Source organism: Ahaetulla prasina, chromosome 2, assembly GCF_028640845.1.
Source record: "Ahaetulla prasina isolate Xishuangbanna chromosome 2, ASM2864084v1, whole genome shotgun sequence".
NCBI lineage: Eukaryota > Metazoa > Chordata > Lepidosauria > Squamata > Colubridae > Ahaetulla > Ahaetulla prasina.
Genome location: NC_080540.1, coordinates 52,188,976 through 52,214,632, shown reverse-complemented (window position 1 = coordinate 52,214,632; position 25,657 = coordinate 52,188,976). Strand labels below are relative to the sequence as shown.

The window sequence follows — 25,657 nt, the reverse complement described above, 5'->3', positions numbered from 1 at the left end:
CAAAAATCGAAACAGAAATGGTGTCACTATACCGTATGTTGTAGAATCAAACTCATTTCCTAAGACAGGAAGCACTGACCTATGTAGTTTTAAGCCTCAAAGAAATAAAAATCATGATCAGCAATAGACTGCTTAATGCCAAATTAGTTTTTTTTTTAAAAAGAAACCCATAAAACTTTTTTAAAGGAACAATATAAATATTTTTTTTCCTATTTACTCTATATAAAGGATCTTAGTTTCTTTGTCCCTGAATGGAGAATGGATGTCAGATTTAAATAGCACATGAACTAAAAATGCAAAAGTCTCTTCTCTCACAAAAATTATATGCTCACTTTTTGTAAATAACAGTCACTTATTTCTTTTCTATTCTGTTACAAAAGATTTTTTAAAAATGATGTAAATTATTTAACTCCCAGATACAGTTGCATCCATTCTCTTTCTTAAAACACTTAGGAAAACAAAAATCGAAACAGAAATGGTGTCACTATACCGTATGTTGTAGAATCAAACTCATTTCCTAAGACAGGAAGCACTGACCTATGTAGTTTTAAGCCTCAAAGAAATAAAAATCATGATCAGCAATAGACTGCTTAATGCCAAATTAGTTTTTTTTTTAAAAAGAAACCCATAAAACTTTTTTAAAGGAACAATATAAATATTTTTTTTCCTATTTACTCTATATAAAGGATCTTAGTTTCTTTGTCCCTGAATGGAGAATGGATGTCAGATTTAAATAGCACATGAACTAAAAATGCAAAAGTCTCTTCTCTCACAAAAATTATATGCTCACTTTTTGTAAATAACAGTCACTTATTTCTTTTCTATTCTGTTACAAAAGATTTTTAAAAAGAAACCCATAAAACTTTTTAAAGGAACAATATAAATATTTTTTTTCCTATTTACTCTATATAAAGGATCTTAGTTTCTTTGTCCCTGAATGGAGAATGGATGTCAGATTTAAATAGCACATGAACTAAAAATGCAAAAGTCTCTTCTCTCACAAAAATTATATGCTCACTTTTTGTAAATAACAGTCACTTATTTCTTTTCTATTCTGTTACAAAAGATTTTTAAAAAGAAACCCATAAAACTTTTTTAAAGGAACAATATAAATATTTTTTTTCCTATTTACTCTATATAAAGGATCTTAGTTTCTTTGTCCCTAAATGGAGAATGGATGTCAGATTTAAATAGCACATGAACTAAAAATGCAAAAGTCTCTTCTCTCACAAAAATTATATGCTCACTTTTGTAAATAACAGTCACTTATTTCTTTTCTATTCTGTTACAAAAGATTTTTAAAAAGAAACCCATAAAACTTTTTAAAGGAACAATATAAATATTTTTTTCCTATTTACTCTATATAAAGGATCTTAGTTTCTTTGTCCCTAAATGGAGAATGGATGTCAGATTTAAATAGCACATGAACTAAAAATGCAAAAGTCTCTTCTCTCACAAAAATTATATGCTCACTTTTTGTAAATAACAGTCACTTATTTCTTTTCTATTCTGTTACAAAAGATTTTTAAAAAGAAACCCATAAAACTTTTTAAAGGAACAATATAAATATTTTTTTTCCTATTTACTCTATATAAAGGATCTTAGTTTCTTTGTCCCTGAATGGAGAATGGATGTCAGATTTAAATAGCACATGAACTAAAAATGCAAAAGTCTCTTCTCTCACAAAAATTATATGCTCACTTTTTGTAAATAACAGTCACTTATTTCTTTTCTATTCTGTTACAAAAGATTTTTAAAAAGAAACCCATAAAACTTTTTAAAGGAACAATATAAATATTTTTTTCCTATTTACTCTATATAAAGGATCTTAGTTTCTTTGTCCCTGAATGGAGAATGGATGTCAGATTTAAATAGCACATGAACTAAAAATGCAAAAGTCTCTTCTCTCACAAAAATTATATGCTCACTTTTGTAAATAACAGTCACTTATTTCTTTTTCATTTGGTTTTTTATATCCTCAGAAGTGAATTGTATGATCTTCTGACTGAAAGGGTCCAACTTCACTCTATTTCAATTCGCTGATGCCTAAAATGTCAATGTGTAGCCAGTTCGTTTCATCTTTCATTTTATTGACCTTTCCCATGCACGTGCTTCCTATGTTACATGTTCCCCCTGTATTTTTGTTTTTGCATCTTCTCATCCTGCATGGCAATAGCAGCAACTAGATTTTTCAAAGTCTTTAATCTAGCTGGATCATAAACACCATTAGTACTGTGAAACTTTCACAGTTGTTCTTTAGTAACATATTGAATATCATTTGACCTGAGGGGGTTCATCATCAAGCATTAAGTCATTAATCACTTTAGATTATCTATCCTTGTCATTTTTGGTAAAGTACAGAAATAATTTACCACTGTCTTCTCCTAACCAATAGCATTTCACTGCTACTGTCATTACCTCCAACAACTTCCCATATTACTGCTGTCTAATAGAGATGCCTGTTTGCTTTAGCTAGGCAATTGGAGGGATCCCCATGCTGGAAGCATTATACTGTTGGCGTACAATTTCATAAGCATCCTTTGCTCATTGTCCTTACCACATCTACCACCACCAATGAAGAAGCAAAGGTGGTGTTGAGGTAGGAGCTGTAGTCCTAAAAGTAACAGACTCATCTAACTTGGAAACAAACAGAATCACCTTATAGGAGAGATGGGTGGCAGAGAAATTCAACAAACAAAGAAACAAACAAACAAACAAACAAACAGAATCACCTTATAGGAGAGATGGGTGGCAGAGAAATTCAACAAACAAAGAAACAAACAAACAAACAAACAAACAGAGAACAGGCTACAAAATACAAGATGAGTTGAAATCCAACTACTCTAGATGACTAAGTCTTATTTCATACTAGACTTGGGAGGCACCCAAGAACAAAAAGGAAAACTCCCAACAAACAGGCAGACATCTGCATACAGAATGCTGGATACTGCTAGAGAATCTGCTGTGAGTTGCTATATATATGACTCTGCATTCATCAAGAGTCTACATCAGCACTCGCACGCGCGATTCGGCAGGAGGAGTCGGGCTCGCTTGTGGCGGTGGCGCCCGCCGCCGCCACGCCACGGAGCGAGACCGACTCCTCCTGCCCGAATCGCGCCGTGCAGTGCTGATGGGGAGCTGCCGAGTCCGCCTGAGCTTGGCGGCTGCTAGAGCGCGAGCCCGGGAGGCTGAGGAAGGAGCGGCGGCGGGTTGCAGCCCAGCCGGGCTCGCACAGCATGGGTAAGGCGGGAGAGGAAGGAGCGGCTTCTTATTTGCGTTACTGCTGTCCGGTAGGATTTTTGCCTCAGTTTCCTACTCACAACTTTGATTCCTCCCAAACAAATGTAAGACTTTGCATACATGTCCTTATTGAAATTCTTCCTGCTGGTTTCTGCCCATTTTTCCAGTCTATCAAGATCCTTTAGAATTTTAACACTCTCTTCCAAGCACTTGCAATTCCTATTTCATTTTCAAATTTGATAGTCATATTTTCTGATTTATCATCCAAGTCATCTATAAATATCTAAATAACACAAGGCTGAGAATTGATCTCTGTAATGTTAAATGGTAATTATGTATCGGTCTACTGGTATAATTGACTAGCTCAGATTTTGCAATCTTCTTTACTAGACTACTTTTACTGAATATGCACTTTTAATTCTTAGAATTCTCATTAATATCCATGCTGGCTGGGGAAGGATATTTGGTTTGGGAAAGGATGGAGCAAATTTTAGTCATAAGCTGTAAGTCTTGTGCATAAATATTCTTTCTTCCCTTTTTCCTCCAAGTCCCCTTATTTCAAATAAACCTTATTATATCGGAACAGAGATCTGTAAGTTGTATTTGTCCTTCCAGTCAAAACTGGAAATTGAATTCCAGTATTCTAACTCAATGGTTAACATTTTGGGGAAATAATGTCAAACTGGATTTTGCCTGAGGAAAGAACTCAGAAAAAAAAAACCATGAAAGGAAATTCAGACCATGGACGATCTTTGTTTTCATATCATTGAAAAAATGATATGAAAACTACATGCAGCAGATTAAACCCAAATAATTAATATTCAACTTCAAGTTGAACTTGTTGCTTTAGCTGTTTTCCTTTTTTAGATTTATGGTAAATCAATAGTTAGGGTTATGGAAGCAAAACCTAATTTATTCTGTGATAACTAACATATCTATCCCAGACTATAGAAGCAGGATTGGCCGCTATGAACCTTGTAAGGTCAGCAGGTTTTTTTATAGCCAGCACACTTTAATAGCCTTCGGCGGCGGCGGGGTTGCAGCCCAGCCGGGCTCGCACAGCATGGGTAAGGCAGCTCCCCATCAGCACTGCACGGCGCGATTCGGGCAGGAGGAGTCGGGCTCGCTCTGTGGCGGTGGCGCCCGCCGCCGCGCCGCCGCCGCCGCCGCCACGCCACGGAGCGAGCCCGACTCCTCCTGCCCGAATCGCGCCGTGCAGTGCTGATGGGGAGCTGCCGAGTCCGGCCTGAGCTTGGCGGCTGCTAGAGCGCGAGCCCGGGAGGCTGAGGAAGGAGCGGCGGCGGCGGGGTTGCAGCCCAGCCGGGCTCGCACAGCATGGGTAAGGCAGCTCCCCATCAGCACTGCACGGCGCGATTCGGGCAGGAGGAGTCGGGCTCGCTCTGTGGCGGTGGCGCCGCCGCCGCCGCCGCCGCCGCCGCCACGGCCACGGAGCGAGCCCGACTCCTCCTGCCCGAATCGCGCCGTGCGAGTGCTGATGGGGGGCTGCCGGGTCCGGCCTGGGCTTGGCGGCTGCTAGAGCGCGAGCCCCGGGAGGCTGGGGAAGGAGCGGCGGCGGGGTTGCAGCCCAGCCGGGCTCGCACAGCATGGGTAAGGCGGGAGAGGAAGGAGCCTTCGCTCCATTACTCCGATGGAATGACCTTTTCTTCTGGCCTTTGGGGTGGCTCTCGCGGCGGCGAGTTCGCGCGGTCGGGGAAACCCTCCCTCCCTCAGCCGAGAAGGACTGCACCGCCAGGGCTTCCCCGCGCCAATGCATAGCCTGGCGGGAGTTACTGCAGCTCACCCGGCTCCCGCCCCAACTGGTGGTGTTGGGGCAGCCGCTCCGCTTTCTAGCAAAAAGGTCGCTCGCCCAAAACTCCTCGCCTTCTCCTGGGAAGGGCTGGATGGCTAGCCGGGAAGGGTTGAATAAGCAAGCCAACCTCCCTCCCTCCCTCCCTCCCTCCTCTCCCCCGCAAGCGAAAGAGCGTTTTCCCGTTGGAAGAGAGAGAGAGAGAGAGAAAGGAGGGGCCGTTCCTCCCCTTCTTTCATTCTTTCTTCTCCCTCCGTGCTTCACCGTGCTGGGCGACCTGGAGCAGCTGCTCTTCAGCCAGATGCTCGGTGAGTCAGCCCGTCCCCTTCCTTCCCGTGGGGGTCTGCCTTGCTGGTGAAGGTTATTGGGGCTTTTGAGCAAGGGAGGAGGAACGCGAGCACCGCCTTTCGCGCTGGCATTCCGGGATTTCCCTTTGTTTAGAGCTGGGAATCCTCCTTCCCCCTTTTGCACTCCCTCCCTCCCTCCCTCTCTCTCTCTCTCTCTCACACACACACACACACACACAGACTTCTAAAGTCGATTGGCACAATGCTAAGCAAACACAGCAGTGGGTCAAGGGTGAAGGGCTAGGAACCTGGCAGGTGAAAGGTTGAGCGACATGAAAGGCAAAGACCACAATTGTTTTAAGAAAGAAGCTTTAGCAGGAGGGGGATGGAGGGTGTTTTAAGTTTTGGCAAACAGCCAGGCCAACTGTATTGGAGAAGGTCACACAACTGGCCTTAACATTTTAGCTGCTGTCTTTTCCTCACACTTGGGTTTAATGATATTAGAGATCCTTATTGCCCTGCCAAAAAAAAAAAAAGAGCCACCCCAACGCCTATGAAAATTAACCTTCTGCCAAGAGACACTGTGCAGGGTATTTTCACTATTGGTGTGCATACAGGCTTAGATTTGTGCTGGGTTCTTAGTGCTTAGAGCACTGACCTTCAGAGGCACCCTGGTCCCTTGGAAGCTAAAGGAGGACTCATTTTCATGCTTGCAGTTGTATTGTCAATTTCTGTGAGACAATGTTGTTGAAGTAACTCACTCACTCATTCATTCATTCATTCATTCCTTGTGTGTCCAATCACACTTAGCCAATAAAAATTCTATTCTATTCTATTCTATTCATTCATTCATTCATTTTATTTTGTCAAATACATATTAAATAATTATATAAATATAAGCATGAATTGAATACATAAAAGGAATACAACTAAAGGGAACATTAGGACAGGGACGGTAGGCACGCTGGTGCTCTTATGCACGCCTTACAGACCTCTTAGGAATGGGGTCAGGTCAATACTAGATAGTCTTTGGTTAAGGCTTTGGGGATTTTGGGAAGAGATCAGAGTCAGGTAGCACATTCCAGGCATTAACAACTCTGTTACTGAAGTCACATTTTCTGCAATCTAGATTGAGAGGTTCACTTTAAGTTTGAATCTATTGTGTTCTCGTGTATTGTTGTGGTTGAAGCTGAAGTAGTCATTGATAGGAAGTACATTGTAGCAGATAATTTTATGAGCTATGCTCAGGTCATACCAAAGGCGGCGTAGTTCTAAATTTTCTAAAGCTGGGAATCCTCCTTCCCCCTTTTGCACTTTTATTGTTTTTCGTTCAAATAAATATTCATGTTATTTTACTTGGCTCTATCTTTATTTTTTACATTGACCAGTAGCTGCCTCATTTCCCACCCTCGGCTTATACTCGAGTCAATAGTTTTTCCCAGTTTTTGTGGTAAAATTAGGTGCCTCGGCTTATATTCGGATCGGCTTATACTCGAGTCAATAGTTTTTCCCAGTTTTTGTGGTAAAATTAGGTGCCTCGGCTTATATTCGGATCGGCTTATACTCGAGTATATACGGTAATTTAAAAAAAACAACTTTTGCCTGAGAACTGAAATGTAGAGATTTTCACTGTTCAAGAAAGAAAAATGTGGTTTAATTTTTATTTTGAAAAAATAAAATAATGCAGCAAGAAGATGCCATTCAACCAAGTTATTGCAAAAGTCTAATGACGTTCCTCACAGATACAAAATTACACTTGAATAATTCTCACTTGTTCATCACAAACTGCCTGGAAGATTACTCAATGAACCCAAACATTGGTTCCAAACCTAGAATAATACCATTTTCCTCCGTATTATTTTCTTATGAAATTACTGTTCATTGATCCATCTAAAATTATTTTGAGGGGTACTATTGATTCTTTCAAAGAGAATCAAGCATAACAGCAAGCCTTGTTTCATGTCTGAGTTGCAATTCAGAAATGAGAACACAAGAAGCATTGCTTGAGCATATAAGAAGAATATATTGAATGAGTAAATCTGGGAATAACTTCCAGGCATTCATGTTATTTGAACCAATATACCATTCAATTCTATCCTGGAGTTAACAAAGAGGCAATGAATGAAAATATTTGAATGCATTATATTTCCTTCCTCCCTATGTATACCTCCTGATACTATGGAGAAATGTCAGGTGAAGGTTAAGCCCTGAATCCAACTAAAATTTTAAGTTCTATCTGAGCAATACAAAATAAAATGAAATCATAATTTATCTTTACAGTATCTTGACATTGTACTTCTCTGATGCAGCCAAGCATTTGCCTGTTCCTTGCAACTATATGGTATAGTAGGCTCACATTCAGCTGCTGATCAATCAAGGTTACTAGTTCTTATTTGCGTTACTGCTGTCCGGTAGGATTTTTGCCTCAGTTTCCTACTCACAACTTTGATTCCTCCCAAACAAATGTAAGACTTTGCATACATGTCCTTATTGAAATTCTTCCTGCTGGTTTCTGCCCATTTTTCCAGTCTATCAAGATCCTTTAGAATTTTAACACTCTCTTCCAAGCACTTGCAATTCCTATTTCATTTTCAAATTTGATAGTCATATTTTCTGATTTATCATCCAAGTCATCTATAAATATCTAAATAACACAAGGCTGAGAATTGATCTCTGTAATGTTAAATGGTAATTATGTATCGGTCTACTGGTATAATTGACTAGCTTAGATTTTGCAATCTTCTTTACTAGACTACTTTTACTGAATATGCACTTTTAATTCTTAGAATTCTCATTAATATCCATGCTGGCTGGGGAAGGATATTTGGTTTGGGAAAGGATGGAGCAAATTTTAGTCATAAGCTGTAAGTCTTGTGCATAAATATTCTTTCTTCCCTTTTTCCTCCAAGTCCCCTGATTTCAAATAAACCTTATTATATCGGAACAGAGATCTGTAAGTTGTATTTGTCCTTCCAGTCAAAACTGGAAATTGAATTCCAGTATTCTAACTCAATGGTTAACATTTTGGGGAAATAATGTCAAACTGGATTTTGCCTGAGGAAAGAACTCAGAAAAAAAAAAACCATGAAAGGAAATTCAGACCATGGACGATCTTTGTTTTCATATCATTGAAAAAATGATATGAAAACTATGCAGCAGATTAAACCCAAATAATTAATATTCAACTTCAAGTTGAACTTGTTGCTTTAGCTGTTTTCCTTTTTTAGATTTATGGTAAATCAATAGTTAGGGTTATGGAAGCAAAACCTAATTTATTCTGTGATAACTAACATATCCATCCCAGACTATAGAAGCAGGATTGGCCGCTATGAACCTTGTAAGGTCAGCAGGTTTTTTTATAGCCAGCACACTTTAATAGCCTTTCTAATCAATAGGCTTTAGTAGCTCTGATGGTTTCAAATCTTCCAACTGCTTGTCTTTTGTTTTTCCACTGCATTGCAAAGCAAAATCTAAAAGAGGATAACCAAAACTTATTAGGGGAATTGCAGCACTTTAATTCAACCCTTTATATTGGCCAGTGTCATAGAAAAAAGGGTCAGTGGTTTTTAATCAGGTTTCCCGATTAAAATGGCTATATTGACAAGTATTTCATTTTTATTAGTGTGGACCTCTCTTTTACTGTTTCTTCCCCTTTCATGAATTCATTTTGTATCTGGAAAGTTCTGAAAGTTAACAATTCTTTGATGCTTCTAGTATTTTGGATTCCTGTCTCTGAAGCCAATGGAAAATACATAGACATGATTCTAAGCCAGCTGGGTTTAGAGCTGCAACACAAGGGCTATCAATAGATTTAAACTCAATGTAATTCACTCTAATCTTAATTGTAGGAAATATGACTTCTGCATTAGAGTAGTAAATGTCTGGAACAATCTACCTGATCCTGTTGTTAGTCTCTCTAATCCCCATACCTTTTACCTTAAACTGTCTACCGTGGACTTTTCATGTTTGTTAAGAGATCCCTAAGGGGGCATGCATAAGCGCACCAGCATGCCTACCATCCCTTTCCTACTGTTCCCAGTTATATGTAATCATTCTATGTGTTTATGGCTATGGTTTGCCTATTTATATCCCTTTTTTTTTGTCCATGTCTATGTCTATACTGTTACTTGTCTCCTTGTTCTTGTAGATAGATAGATAGATAGATAGATAGATAGATAGATAGATAGATAGATAGATAGATAGATAGATAGATAGATCACGAATGGAACCTCATAGAATGAACAAGCTGAAAGAGAGAACTGAGGTTACTGTCTATCAATTGCAGAGTGCTCTGCTATCTCTTTGATTCAGAAGAAGAACGGAAACCATAGAGAAAATATGTTAGAGTTTCTACTTAGTTTATGAAAGAATAATAGAAAGATTGCTTTGGAAACTACTACTTGCTAATTCTCTTCTAAGCTTAGTCTCGCTGGCTGATCCCTCCAGACCATAATTTATACTTCAGTAATACAGGTGATGACTAAAAAAATGACTAAAAAGAAACCAACTGAAATGTTAGTTTCTCATGAGAACCAAAGTAGTTACATATCAGCCTCTTGAGGTAGCCCAGATCAGGAAACAATGTCCACAGGCACACTAGATCTATATTTTTATTGAGATAGGTTGTAATAACAGAATCTTGCAAATGTGACTGTGTTTCTTCTCCCTTCCCTTTTCTACTCCGGTGAATCAGGGATGAGTCAGAATGCATGTCTTCTTTACACTATCTCTCTTCACAGGACTTAAGAAACTCTCCTCTCACTGGATCTCTACACAGTGTCTGTTCATGGGTGATTTAGGTCAGGATTGTCAAACTCGTGGCCCATAGGCAGATGCGTCATGCACTGGCCATGCCCATGCCCAGTTTAGCAAAGGGGGGGGGAGTCCGATATGTCACATGATGCCACCATGACAACACGAATTTGACACCCCTGATTTAGGTAAAAGAAGTACACATTCTTACTGGATTTGATACATTTTTTTTCTCTTTAGTCACATAGAAAGCAACACACCTCTGTGTCCCAAGCACTGCATTCTTGCAGGCTCTTCCCACTGTCATCAATATGTAATTCAACTTTCTTCAACTGAGCACCCTCCAGATGTGAAACCAATATAACTGAAGGATAATAGGTATAATCCATTCTGTTTGGAGACACATGGTGGTAATAAATTATATAGTTCACAATTTCTCTCTTTCTCTCCTTTAAATTACCGAGCATGCCACTTTATAAATGGGTAATAATTTGAAGCAGGGTTGCTTGATTATGCATGCACTTCTGCTTCAGAGTTATATAAATTATTGCAAGTTAATATTAAGGCACACACAGCCACCTCATGCAATTTCCCTCACATATTTTGCTCATGTTCTGATCATGGGACCAGGGGCAGTCTATTAAACAGAAGCTCCTATGGATGCTGAGGCAACGTGGTCAGCATTCCCATAATTGGCTATTTTTTATGAGGTCAGATGTTGTTTAACATGTGCTACTAGTCTAATTTGTTATATTATTAGATGACCAATACTATTCAATTTCTTCCCTTTAGTCAAAGGTATCACTTTTGTCACCTTCACTCAGAGGTGGGTTTCAGCAGGTTCTAACTATTTCTGGAGAACTGGTAGTGGAAATTTTGAGTAGTTCAGAGAACCGGTAGTAAAAATTCTGATTGGCCTTGCCCCCATCTATTCTTTGCCTCTCAAGTCCCAGCTGATCGGGAGGAAATGGGAATTTGGCAGTAACCTTCCCCTGGATTGGGGAAGGAATGGAGATTTTACAGTATCCTTCCCCTGCCATGCCCACCAAGCCACACCCATCAAGCCAAGCCATGCCTACCAAGCCACACCTACAGAACCGGTAGTAAAAAATTTCAAACCCACCACTGCCTTCATTATAGCATGCTGGCAGCTGCAGTAACTCCCCACTCCCATTTACTGGGTTTTCAGCTATCCACTCTGAACAAGAAGATGTGGCTGGAATTTACAGTTATTTCTAAATTTGTACTGAAAAGGAAACTGCTAAAGTAATTCATATCATACTATAATACTTTACGGCAGAATGATAGATTACATATTTCCTTTCTATTATGTGCAGTTTTAGTTCCGTATCTCTTTAGTTCCAAGTCTGCTGCAGCACATTTGATCTGCATTATTAAACCATATTTAGGTTTATAAAGCTTCTATTTATGAATCTGCATAGGTGAACTTTCAGAGAATTCTTCAAATGCATTGCCTGTTTGGTCCTTCAAAACTTGATGTCCAATAATTAGCATACCTAATTAAACGTTTTGCCTTGTAGCTTCGCCTTGTTGCAAATTTATCTTCTCCTAAATTGATGGTTCCTGAGGCCTGCTCTAGTGCTGTGGTGGAAGAGACAGAATCACAAGGCCAGTGACCTCATCATCTATCTACCCAATTTAGCTTTCCAAGCTTCTCATTGTCCTTCTTGCTTTTAACAGATGAGAGGAGGCAGACTTCAAAGTGCAGAGTAATGAGCTTCAAAAGTCAGTGTGGAAAAAGAAATCTGTCTAGAATGTAAGCAATTGATTGGAAGTATAGTGGTGGTGTTTTGTTTTTTTGTTTTTTTTCACAGTGGCATTTGAGGCATGCAAAACATATTGTAACCAAGCTCACATAGAAGATGTTCGGAAACAGTTTCTAGATTTTACCACTACTACAGCAGCTGAGGTTTTATGTAACCAAACATATTGTGCTTGCTGTCATGAGAAAGTTTCTTCCTGATATTCTCTGCAGTTTGCTGGAATGTTATTCAGGGAGTTTTTCTTGTACAGGGGGAAAAAATCCATCCATAAATCCTGCTCCTTTAATCTGAAATTAACCCAAGAACATGCTTATCACCTCATTTACTGCTGAGATGATAACTTAAGCCTAAGAATGTGGATACCATAAAATATGTGTTCAGGCAATGCAAGCCACAAATTGTGTCAATAACTATTTTTCAGTTCAGACTCCCTGCCCTATGTAAACAAGTTAACATGAAAACAAGTTAATTTCTCCAGGCATCCTTACTTTATATCCTCATCGTAGGCAAAGACAATGATAGCCCTGGCTCTGGGTGTATCTAGAAGCAGCTTGATAATTTTATCAAATTCGTAGGTCTTGTTTTTGCGATCCTGTGGGATTTTCAATGACTGGGCAATGCAGAGATCACCTGTTAACAGAAAAAAAAAGAAGACAATATGCTAAAATCTGTAAATCAGGAAAAAAAGAAAAAAAAAGAAAGAAAGAAAATTGGAAGAGAAAAGTAGTTAGAGGGAAGATAGACTTAAAAAGAAAAAAATGAAAAGTGGATTTTGGCCTAGTTTGGTACAGGGATGTGGCTCTAAACTTTCTAAATGCTCTACATTAAGATTTCCGGACTTTCATAACTCAATCAATTGAGTGTGTCTGATTACCCCTCAGTTAGCTTAGAATTCATCAAAAACAAAAATAAAACACTTAGGAAACAAAAACAAAAAAATCAGTACAAATAATTGGACCCAGAATTAAGTTTTTATTATATTTCTCATATTTGATCCCATCTGAGTCCTCACAAAATCTTAAAAAAAAAACCTTCTAAGTATCTGACTGGATTTTATGTCTTTTATCTTTGGTTTTACCCACTGCTTGGATGCTCTCCTGGAAAGTCCATAATATTGATTTGGTCCATTATATCCACTGTCACAAAATAATAAAAAGGGGAGTCCAGGACCCCTCAAGAGAACCTGAGCTCTTCCATGCCATCTAGAGGCTCAGATCTCGAATCTAGGTGGTTTGTTTTCAAGTCCCCTCTTGTGACAGATTATATATAGGCCACTTTCCGTCATACAGAAAGCAGTTGTCTACTCTACCTGGGATGGAGCTCCATGCTGAATGATAACACTTGAACTATATCTCTTTAGAAACTTTACTGACATGAAATTGCAAAATGAGAAAATACTGTGCTCTCAAAGAATAAAACATAAATTTTCATGAAAATCAAACTGATGGACAGTGCAAAGGAAACACTCTCAGTATAAAATTCTGCTCCATGATGGCTGCCTCCAGGAAATTTAACTCTTTGCATGCAATAGATAACATCCTTTGGAATGATATATCTATTCCATACCTCCATATGTCAATTCTACATCTTCCCAGCAAAGAGAGTGAGAGGGAATAAATTTTAAAAAGAGAGGATATAGATTTTCATATATCCATAGATGTAGATTTAGAAAATCTTACACATATTTTCCTAGAATGTAACATGCTTTAACCGAGTGAAAAATATTGTATTCTATCAGTAAGCTCAACAAAAAATGTGGAACTTTAGCTCCTTGTTCTGCTTTGCTTCTGTTTCATCTAGACTTAGATTGAAAAGTCTTTGAAACAGCTGGCTATTCCCTGAATACACTGCAAATAAAGAAGCCAGTCCCTTGATAAGAAATATACCTAGTCTATTCCCCACCTTTCCAAATTGTTTTGAAGAAAAAATAGCATGCTAGTGAAATACTGCAGTTGTAAAAAAACAAACATATAATCTAACTATAGTACTTTATTTAGTACAAGGGAGGTGCTCAGAAAATCATACCACATAATATTTATAATCTTAGGTCCGTTATTTTAAACTAGTATCCATTCTTATTAATTTAATGTGTTCAACTAGTACAATCCAGCTTCCAGACCAAACTCATTGGTTTGTATTGGGGCAGTCACAACCTTCAGGCTAACTATCTCAAGATATTCCTTTGAACAGAAGAACACTTTCCTCTGAAAAAGAAATCTTTATCTGAGGTTGTCCACAGCATTTTAGTTGATTTTCTTTTGGGCTAGAAACCCACAACCTCAAATCACAAACCTTCCATTTTTTTAAGAGACACTCGAAGAGTCCCACTGAAGATTTCAGGGCAGTGGTGAAATCTGAACCAGCTTGCTACCTGTTCACTGGCAGCACATGCGCGTTGCATGCCAAGCACTCACGCATGCACACCAAATGTGTGCTGCGTGCACATGCACAGTGCACACCAAACACGCTCTTCACATTTAAAAAGCTACCGGTTCAGGCAAACTGGTAGTTAGTTACCGGTTTGGGCGAACCGATAGTTAGCTACCAGTTCAGGCGAACCAGTTGTTAAAAAAAGCTATGATCCACATGGTTTAGCTTTGCTAGAAAGCAGGATTTTCTGCTTTCTAGCGAAGCTAAACTGTGTGGCACAGCTGATCGCCCCCTCGCTGTTGTACTTACCTTCCCAAACCTCCTTTTGGCGCCTGTGCCACACAGTTTAGCTGTGCCACAGTTTAGCTTGGCTAGAAAGCAAGAAATCCTGCTCTCTAGCAAAGCTAAACCGCGTGCCACAGCTGATCATCGGATTGTAGCTTTTTTTTTTTTTGCTACCGGTTTGCCCGAACTGGAGTGAACCAGTAGCATTTCACCCCTGTTCACTGATGGGATCTAACTACAATGCTTACTTCCAGAGGTGGGCTTCACATAATTTAACAACTGGTTCACCTAGTGCAGAACCAAAAATGTGGTGTGCATGTGCATGCATGCTTCACGTGACACATTCCATGCTTGCACGCAGCTTCAAACAGACGGCAATTTAATGTGCATGGCTTCCAGCACACTGTCTCGGGCAGCTGCGGTGAGTAGAGTGGGTGAGGTGTGGAAAGCAGCTGGGCTGCATGGATGGGCTGAGAGAGCCAGAGAGTGAGATATATAGGACGGGATAGCATCAGGCCATCTGGGCAGGCCCAGCCGGTGGTCTGAACTACCAGTACAGGCAAACCAGTCCAAACCGGCAGCAGCCCACCTCTGCTTACTTCCCATTTCCATGACTTTCCCTACTTCACTTGTTTGTACTGTTTCTGGCTTTTTATATTCAGACTGCTTCCTTTGTTTTTCTTGCTAAAGCAGAGGCAGAAACAGAGATTGTGAGAATGCAGACTGGAGGATGATTTCTGTGCTGATTTATGGCTGAGATGATGGAAAGCAGGTTAACTCAGGCTGTCTGCATAGTGGCTATAGTATATTAAAATGAGGGCTATTCTGAGAATGCCTCTAGGAGGGCATCCCAGATAGATAGCAATAGCAGAGGTGGTATTCAGCAGGTTCTGACCAGTTCTGGAGATCCAGTAGCAGAAATTTTGAGTAATTCGGAGAACCAGTAAATACCGCCTCTGACTTACCCCACCCCCATCTATAATCTGCCTTCCGAGTCCCAGCTGATTGGAAGGAAATGAGGATTTTGCAGTAACCTTCCCCTGGTGTGGGGTGGGAATGGAGATTTTACAGTAGCCTTCCCCTGCTACGCTCACCAAGCCATGCCCACAGAACCAGTAGCAAAAAAATTTGAATCCCACCACTGATCTGAACTTATTACTTTCTTTAAAAGAGAAACTCTACTTTTTGGGTCAACCAAATGTGAGTTCATTTTTAAATATGCATCCAAGATTATTTTCACATGTACTCTTCCTTAGCCAGATGTTTCATACCCATGCATAAGACTGTGGTTTTCTTTTTCTCCCTTTGCATTCTCCCCCATTAAATGGAGTTCTGTTCCTTTCTGACCCTGTATGCAACCACCAGCTGATGCCTGTTTTCTTCTCCCCCAACCCTCCTTGTCTTCTATCTCTTGTTCTTCCCATTCTTCACTTGGGTCACTACTTTTTATAAGCTATCTGACATTTTGTTTTGTGTGCTCCACAGTGATGGTGTTGTATAGTTACTCCTTGATAATGGCATTATCCTACTGTAAAGCCCTCAAGAATACAACATTGTCTTGCCAGGATAACCATGTGAAGAAAGTCTTACTGCATTGTTATGGTTTGGTCGCCCGTTCTGGGATATTTCAGGTTAAATGTTTTTGTGTCTCTGCTACCTGTAAGTATAGCCAGGGAGAGAGAGTGCTGGGAATATAAATGACTAGACCAATTCAGAAGCAATTGGATCTATCTGCCAAAGAGACTTGAGCCACAGGGGAAAGTAGTAACTATAAAGTCAGGCAATTTTCACAATATTGTTTGGGGAAATGGATTTTAGCTATACTCCCTCCCCCTTTTTTTATGGATCACTCTGATGCTTTAACACCATACCCGTTGAGCAGAGTCTCAACAGGAAAGTGTCGCAGTCATCTTAGATCTTTGCTGTGTTATTAGTATGCCTTATGTTACAGTCCAAATATTTCCTGGTTGCAACAGTCAAGTCATTAGAATAAAATCTAATGTATTGTTAGGTAAAAATGAAAACATTTGTGAAATTCATTAAACAGTGACTTCTCTCAGAATAAATTACAGGATCTTGAAAGAAAATACGTAACTTGCAGAATGTTGTCTGTACAGCATACCCAGACACTTCAGGTACCCATCCAATATTAGATTAATATGTTGAAGTTTTGTAAAAGTAGGTGCAGGGGTGATTATTCACTGATTTTGCATTTATGTTAATTTAATGTCACTCTTCTCAGAATGACATACATGATTTGGTCCCACCCATTTTTTAGAGCTTCTCTATATCTCTATATAAAACCTGCTGAACACCACCTCTGGTTCAGATGTAATTTGTATTGGTCAGAATTCACCTGAAGAACTCAGCCACAGTTTGGGGCACTACATTTTTAAAAGATTCAGAGAACCTGGAAAGAGGTATAAAGAAAGCTGATGAGAATAATGAGGAGATTAGGAATTGGGTGGGAATGTTTCAGGAAATTGGTGTATTCTACCTTGAGATTAACTGACTATGGAATGGAGATATTAGATCTCCTCAGGAAGGAGTCACTGAATAAATCCTCTAACATAAGAGTACATGATATGGACTAAGGGGAGTCAAATTCCAAATAAATGCTACAGGAGCACTTCCAATAGTAGAAGAGTTTGGCAGGGTACCAATCAACAAGTGAGATGATAAGTTCCCCTTCAAGCCTAGGTTGGACAACCATTTGTCAAGGAAGCTTTAATCTGGATTCCTAAAATAAATCTCCACAGAAACTACTGAATTTTTTCCTTCTGTTTTTATATTTTTCATGCCCACACCATCACACAAAATTGAGCCCATTGTCTGACCCTAATTTACACCATAATGTAACTGTCAAGTTAGTTACTATATAGTCAAGAGTACCTGACTTAAGCTATGTACACCAAAGATATAAGATAGGATGGAGACAAGTTTACCATGACTTTCTTTTCTAGGCGTTTTTAAGTGTATTGCTGATGCACAATTAATTTATCCTCCTCAAATCTTTTGTCATCTGCTGAAGTAAACTTAATGTGCTATAGCATTCTAAGAGGTCCATTACTTTGTTATTGCTGTATTTTCTATGTTCTGTATTAAGTTAGTAACATAGGCAGTTGTATTCACTGGAATATGATTGATAAAAGAAGAAAAAAAGGAAACCTGGCCTCTTTTCTCATAAAATGATGAACTCAATTTATAGTATTTGTTGTGAGAAAATTGCTTCTTTTAAATTAGGAATCAAAAAGATTGGAGATTGAGGCAACCAAGTATATTTTGCTGAAATGCACAGAAAACAGTGAACACTGGGGTATATCCACCAAACAACTGTAGAAAAGCTTCAAGGTTACAGATTATATATGGTTTGTTATATTACATAGGAAAGATTTTAAAAATTATAAATCATAGTATGACCTCCACATGGGAACATCTTTAATAAAAAAAAATGGGATGACCTTACAATGACAACCCTGCATTCCTTCATACTATCAAGATTCTATACTACTAGATATTATAATTTAATTCAATAAATATTAGAGTTTATTGTATCCATATATGACTCCTTTCATACAATTCTTTCACAGCCTAAAAAAAGGACAGCAATCTGGTTTCTCTTATCTGTATCCATTAAGGATCACATCTCTTGCCTTTTCCTTCTATATATGATTTTATTACAGTTAAGTGGTATAACTGATTTGATTCATATACAAACTTTTTCTGAGTAGTGAATAACATTTTACTGCAGTCAATGAAGAAGTACACACACATGGAACCTCCACATATTGTATACTGCCCAGAATCATATAGTTTGAGTTAGGCAGTCATATAAATATATACATACATTGATTTTCTAAGTGCCACCCAATATTTTTTTTATATGGCACCCAATGTGCCAACAATTATTGGGGCACTGAAGAAACTAGAGACAGCAGAATAAAAAAGAAAGAGCTGAAGAAAAAATCACAAAATATAAAGACCTGCAAATAGAAGTAGACTGACAGCGTGTGGAGTAGGAGTGAAATGCTCCCAGTTTGGACCAGATCTGGTGATCCGGTAGTGATTGTGGCAGGTGGTTCAGAGAACGGGTAGCGATGGCGGTGTGAGGTTCAATCCACCCGCCTGGGTGTCATTACTTTCTGCTTTTAAAAGGTAAGAAAAAAGCTCTGACGATCGCACGCCACAGCTGTGATCATCAGAGCCTTTTTTTACCTTTTAAAATCATTTTTTTACAACCCATTGCCCAAATAGGTTGTAAAAAAATGCTTTTAAAAAGTAAAAAAAAGGTTCCGATGATCATAGTTGTGGCGCGTGATTGTCAGAGCCTTTTTTTAACTTTAAAAAGCATTTTTTACAACCTATTCGCCTGGGCTGGTAGTTAAAAAATGCTTTTAAAAGGTAAAAAAGGGCTCCGACAATCACAGCCGTGATGTGCGATCGTCGGAGCCTTTTTTTTTTTATGGAGGTGGGAGTGGGGCGAGTCCATTTTTGCTCCCAGCCTGCTTGGCAAAATATGGGAGGTGTAGGCAAGAAATAGGGGGGGGGATAGATAGATAGATAGGTGATAGATAGATAGATAGATAGATAGATAGATAGATAGATAGATAGATAGATAGATAGATAGATAGACAGACAGACAGACAGACAGACAGACAGACAGACAGACAGACATAGATATTTGCTACTATGGACTAACTTGGCTCTTTTCCAACAATATCTACTCAGCATAGGAACCCAAATTAAAGAATCTACAACAGAAAACCTTTCAGACTTTGTTCCCAATTTATCCAATGAGGCGCTCACCTCTCTGGGGAATTGATTTTATGGTTGAACTACCTTTTAGGCTTTCTAAAATTTAATCTATTATTCCATGCCCTGAACAAAAGACAAATGGCCTTGACTTCTGTGTGGTATGCTTTTAAGTATTTAGAAAGGGCTGCCATATCCTTTCTCAATTGTTTTTCTCAAAGACAAATATATTCATTGTTCTTTAGAGGGCCCCGGATTCTAATCCTCTACTGAACTTTGGATGTTCTTTTCTCATCTATTCTAGTTTCCACCAATTCTTCCCAAAGTCTGATTTCGACAAAGCAAAGTCTGACCAAAACAAAATAAAGTGGAAATGGTTATTTTTCAACATTTATAAATGAAGACTTCTCTTGATACAAATTAATTTCTAGTTGCATTTTAGCACCCACATTCCCTTCAGATTAATATTCAGTTCATATCAACTACTATTCTATATTCTGTAAAAAAAAACACCAAGTATTATTGCTACACATAGCCTAACTTATTATAGCCCAAATCATTTAGATTAATTACTCCTAATTGAAGAATTTAGAAAGATTAAAACACAGGATGGGGGGGGGGAAACATATTGAACAATGAAATGAAAGAGGGAGGGAAAACTGTTTATTCTTAATTTGCCATAACAGTGCTATATTTCTAGCATGGGAAGATGTACGAGATAAAATTGCATTGCAATGACTGTAGCAAAATATGGGTTTTTATTACAGTTTCATAATAAATATGAGTATAATATGCATTTCAAGTATAATTTATTTTCATATAATTTTTTTGTGCAGAATGAGAATTAAGATTCCTTTGGAATTTGTTCATATGAGTTACTTTATTTTAAATGTGCCTCTGTCTATTGATTGGCTGGTTTGTCTGTATTTATTCCCCCAGCTCTAAAACAAAATTAAACAGAAGCATAGTGTGTAAATTGGCAAAGAAACTAAAAATGTCTAGCACAGATGAGTTAATTAAGAACTTTATTCTATTAAAGTTGTCACTGTAATTCTGGTGCATTTTTAATGTGGTTCCCTAGTGCATTTTATCACCTCAAAGACTTGCTTTTATTATGACAGTTAAATCAAGCTTCCTTAATATACCAAAATTAAGGCAGCCACTGGAAGACTAAATTGAATGCTAAGAATGGTGTAAATGATAATTATCGAAGTGATGAAAAAGACAGAATAGCTTTTCTTGATGTGTTGATTCTGATCTAAAAATAGACTTTACCAAACCTCTTAACTTGTCAGCTATGATCATGAATGTTCCATCTTGTTGCAGAATGTCTCCAACAGAGGAAAGGAGTTCTAAAGGACTAGCATAAGCATAGTAAGATATAAGTAAAGAACCCCCCCCCATAGCACATATATACATACACCACCCCTAAAGTCGATTCCTGAATTTAGGGGGTGGTGCTCATTTCCATTTCAAAGCTAAAGAACCAGCGCTGTCCGAAGATGTCTCTGTGGTCATCTGGTTGGCATGACTAAATGCCAAAGGTGCACGGAACGCTGTTACCTTCCCAGCAAAGGTGGCCCCAATTTTTCTACTTGCATTTTTCACGTGCTTTTGAACTGCTAGATTGGCAGAAGCTGGGACAAGTGACGGGAGCTCACCTCATTATGCGGCACTAGGGATTTGAACTGCTGAACTGCCAACCTTTCAATCAACAAGCTCAGCATCTTAGCCTCTGAGCCCTTTTATAAGCATAGTATGACTCTCTAAAAACCTATGGAACTGAGATTTTGGTTGCATTAGGATTCCTTTGCAGTAAAGGACTTTGAACTTCCCAGTGATTACTTTGGAGCAAGTTCTACAGTAGAAACAGTGGTAATTAATTAAATGTTATTCCTTTCCTCTCTTGCCCCCTGGTGTATTACAGCTGGGCACATTCCCTAGTAGTTTGGCACCATTTGTGCATGTTTTCCCTGAGCTCAGCTGGAGCTTTGCCTGTCCAATCCATTTCCCAGTCTATAATATTATTCTTATGCATAGCATCTAGGAAAACATCTGATTCTTTATGTTTGTGCAGTTTTACTTTCTCTTCAAAGAACTGCATGTCTTCACATTCTAGTGTAAGTTAGAGGATAACACTGAGAAGAAGATAACTTTAGAAACTATAGTAACTAGTTGAAAGCTGACATAGCTTATGTATACGCTAATACAGTGATTCTCAACCTGTGGTTGGCAGAACCTTGTGGCGGGGGGACATATGTCATCACAGGGGGTCCACGAAGGCTTTAAAAATGTTATGATTTAGTAAAAGTAAATGAGAGAGAAGACAAAAAGGGAATAGAAACTCAGATAACACCTGTATAAATGGAAAAGGGGGAAGGGGGGAGAAGAAAAAAATGTTATTACATAAATGTACAATTATGATGATATATGTGAAATCAGCTAATTGGAAAAGAAATTGAAAAGAAAGTATATATGAATAGAAAATTGGGGCTGCTCGGATACCAATAAGGAAAATATTGAATTGAAAATAAAAACAACAAGGGAGAGAGAATGGAAAGAGGAATAGAAGGTAAGATAGGAGGGGAGAAGGGGAGACAGGAACAGAAGAAAGGGAAAAGGAGAGGAAGGAAGGAAGGAAGGGGAAAAAAGAATAGGAGAAAAGGTTAGAAAGGGGGGAAGAAGTGAGGAGTGGGGGATAGGAAGGGGAAGTAGAAAAGAGGAAGGAAAGAAGAAAGTAGAAAAGGAAGAAGGGAGGGAAGGGAAAGAGAGAAGGAAAAGAAGGATTGTTGTAAAACAAGTGAGAAGAATTGGTAGAAGAGCAGCCCCAAATATATATATATATGTGTGTGTGTGTGTGAGTGTGTGTGTGTGTGTGTGTGTGTGTGTGTACATATATACATATATATATATGTATATATATATCTTCATGGTGGGTGTCAGTCTGCTGCATGTATGGATTGGAGGGGTTTGAAATAGCTAATGTTGCAGCTGCGGTCTGGCTTCTGGTCCTTGGTCGTGCTTCATGATCAGTGTGGGTTTGGGTCTGCTTTCTGGGTGGATGTGCGGTGGTGACATCCTGTGTGGACCTCGTGAGTGTGGTTCTGGTGTCATTCCTCGTGTTAGAGACTCATTTATCAAACCCCTCCCCCCTCACAGCCACACATGAAACAAACAGTGCATAACATCTCAGATAGGATCCTCACCAAAGCTGAAACCGATGTCCTTTCCAAAGGATTCAACTTTGCAGTCACTCCCAAATATATCCCCACTGAAACCATTATATGCGGAGTTGAAACCAGCCTGAACTATGTTGTTGTATCCAATGAAATTGGGGAGTGGAGGCTAAAGCATGTGAAAAACTTTTGCAATAATTTGATATGTCTAGCCTAATGAAAAGAAGGACTAGAGGTGGGATGATAGCTATGTTCCAATATCTCAGGGGCTGCCACAATGAAGAGTGGGTCAACCTATTCTCCAAAGTACCTGAAGGTAGAACAAGAAGCATGGAACCTAATCAGTGGTGGACCATGGAACCTAATCAGTGAACCATGAACCCTAATCAGTGGTGACATTCAATTTTTTCCCCTACCTGTTATGTGGGTGTGGCTTGATGGATGGGTGGGGTCCTGTGACTGAGTGGGTGTGGCCAACTTTATGTCACTCATGGCCACACCCACTCACTCCCATGACCCCCCCCACCAAGTCACGATCACAGAACCCTGTAGGAAAAAATATGTGTATGAGCACAAGAAAGACTCATAGTGAATGTTGTGGCAGAGACAAGTCTCTCCCTCCATTCACAGCAGAGCTGCTGCTTCTTTTATGGTCTCCCCCTGGCCCCCTCCCTCCCATGGATCAAAGTACCTTAAAGGGACAGGCTGCGGCAGCTCCGCTGTGAATGGAGAGATAAAAGTTTGGATTTTTTCTGCTACATTTAACATTGAATTCAGTAGAATATCGAGTGGCCAGAAGGGCTGAGCGAGTGAGCAGAAAAAGTGAGCAGCAAGTGGCCAAGTGGGCAGGCATGGGCGGGGCCAACCAGGGGTGATTTTTACCAGTTCAACAAACTGATTCAAATCGTCCCTACCGGTTTGCCTGAGCCGATTGGATCCACTTGAATTTCACCCCTGAACCTAATCAGAGAGAAGCAACCGAGAACTAAGAAGAATTTCCTAACAGTTAGCACAATTAATCAGTGGAATGACTTGCCTCCAGAAGTTGTGGGTATTACAACACTGGGTTTTTAAAGAAGAGATTATAGACAACTATTTGTCTGAAATATATATAGGGTTTTCTGCTTGAGCAGGGATTGGACTAGAAGACCACCAAAGTTCCTTCCATCTATGTTATTTTATTATTCTGAAATGTTTGTTCACATATCCAATCATATAGTTACTCTAATTTGCCCAACTCTGTATAGACTAGAGGATTGTCATTTTTTACTGTAGATTTGCCTTTGCTGTTCCATTTCTATGATAACCCATCTGTACTTCAGCAGAAAAATGTGTCTGATTCCCATTAATAAAGGATTCTGTGGGTAAAAGCCACAGATGGGAATGTAATTATTTGGCAAATAGTTAATCAGGAAGTGACTCCCATGGGTGGAAATTGGATGCTTACAGGTATAGGGCATGGGTTATGTGATTAAACCATAGCAATCAAAATAAAGCAGTATATAGTTGTAAAAAATTTATTATGAAAAACATTGAAAAAGAGAATAAGAAGAAAGAATCAGTTGCCTTTCAGACCAATTCACTGTTTAATCAAGGGAGTAGACAGAGGTCACCTCATTCTTCCTATGTTTGATTAGCAGTCATTACTTGGAATTATTGGTTGCAACTGACTCCTGAACAATACCTTCCATGCTGATTTGGTCTGTTGCCCAAAGCAATTTCTGGTGATCTCTGCATGCTAGGAGAATGTTATACTCCGTGACATTGTTTTATTTTTCCGAACTGTTTCTTGGAATGCCACACTGTAATTATGGGATTGTTCTGAGCTTTCCCTTTCAGTCAAATATTTTTCCTCAGTCCTAATGCTAGCCTTTTTCAAGTGGTATCAATCAATCAAATCTTTATTATGTTCATAAAGCAGCATAAAGAGGGTGGGATACAGTTCATTACGAAGTATCAAAGTATAAAAAATTATAAAATGCTAGAAGATGTGTTAAAATAGAATGTCAGCCCTGGAGGCCATTTTTTACTTTGGATATTCAAGGCTGCCACACTTAGTGGATGGGCATGTTGCGGGAACTGGGAAGGGGGTTGGATGTAGTTGGAGTGAGATACATAGCCATAACAACATTACCTTCTCTGGGAGTCAAGAATGTTCAGCCTGCACCTGGACAGGAGTGACTGGGAGATATCTCCAGTTGGGGCAGTAATTTGATTGGACCATGTGATGGACACGTGGGTGCAGGGGACAGAGATTTGGCTTTACTTTTGGTGGGGAAAACCCAAGGGACTTTCCGATTCGGGTTTTCCCAGATGTGCCAATATAACATCTCTAATAACATGGGACTTTGAGGAAAATGCCTGCCTTGAAGTTTTAATAATAATAATAATAATAATAATAATAATAACAACAACAACAACAACAACAACAACCACAACAACCACAACAACAACAACAACAACAGAGTTGGAAAGGACCTTGGAGGTCTTCTAGTCCAACCCCCTGCCCAGGCAGGAAACCCTACACCATTTCAGACAAATGGCTATCCAACATTTTCTTAAAAACTTCCAGTGTTGGAGCATTTACAACTTCTGCAGGCAAGTTGTTCCACTGATTAATTGTTCTGTCAGGAAATTTCTCCTTAGTTCTAGGTTGCTTCTCTCCTTGATCAGTTTCCACTCATTGCTTCTTGTTCTACCCTCAGGTGCTTTGGAGAATAGTTTGACTCCCTCTTCTTTGTGGCAACCCCTGAGATATTGAAACACTGCTATCACGTCTTTATTTATTTTATTTCTGTTGGGGGTGTTATTTGGAATCCTGACATAGAATATATGCCAAAGTGTCTAAAAGAATCTAAAAGGCGGGATAAGGAGCATTAGATCAATGTAAGAGGAACATGAAGGTTACTATGTGGAAGGCTGTATCTATCAAATCACAGAACATTTTAATTTGGCAGATTAGATGCTCATTAAGTCTATTTTATAGCACAGGTCATCATCTGATGAATTTTAAGAGCTGCGGCACAGGACCTGACAACGCTGTATGTTGTATCAGGGTTGATATCTGAAAGCAGCAGGGAGGTGTAGAATTGCTCTGTGTACCCTAGGTATTTGTGCAGTAATAGTGAAATGATACTAGAACAGATGTCTTTTTTATAATACAGGCACTGGAGAAGCACATACTCTGTTGTTTCTGTGTGTCCA

General features: G+C 39.1%; 1 protein-coding gene across 1 annotated transcript in view; it reads right to left on the bottom strand.

The window, feature by feature from the left end:
• Positions 1 to 25,657, bottom strand: part of GRM7 (glutamate metabotropic receptor 7) — a 539,227-nt gene that overhangs the window by 227,263 nt on the left and 286,307 nt on the right. Inside the window, exon 3 of the mRNA XM_058171493.1 lies at positions 12,359 to 12,500. Coding sequence (XP_058027476.1) covers positions 12,359 to 12,500 — 142 coding nt within the window. The remainder of the gene's footprint in view (positions 1 to 12,358; positions 12,501 to 25,657) is intronic.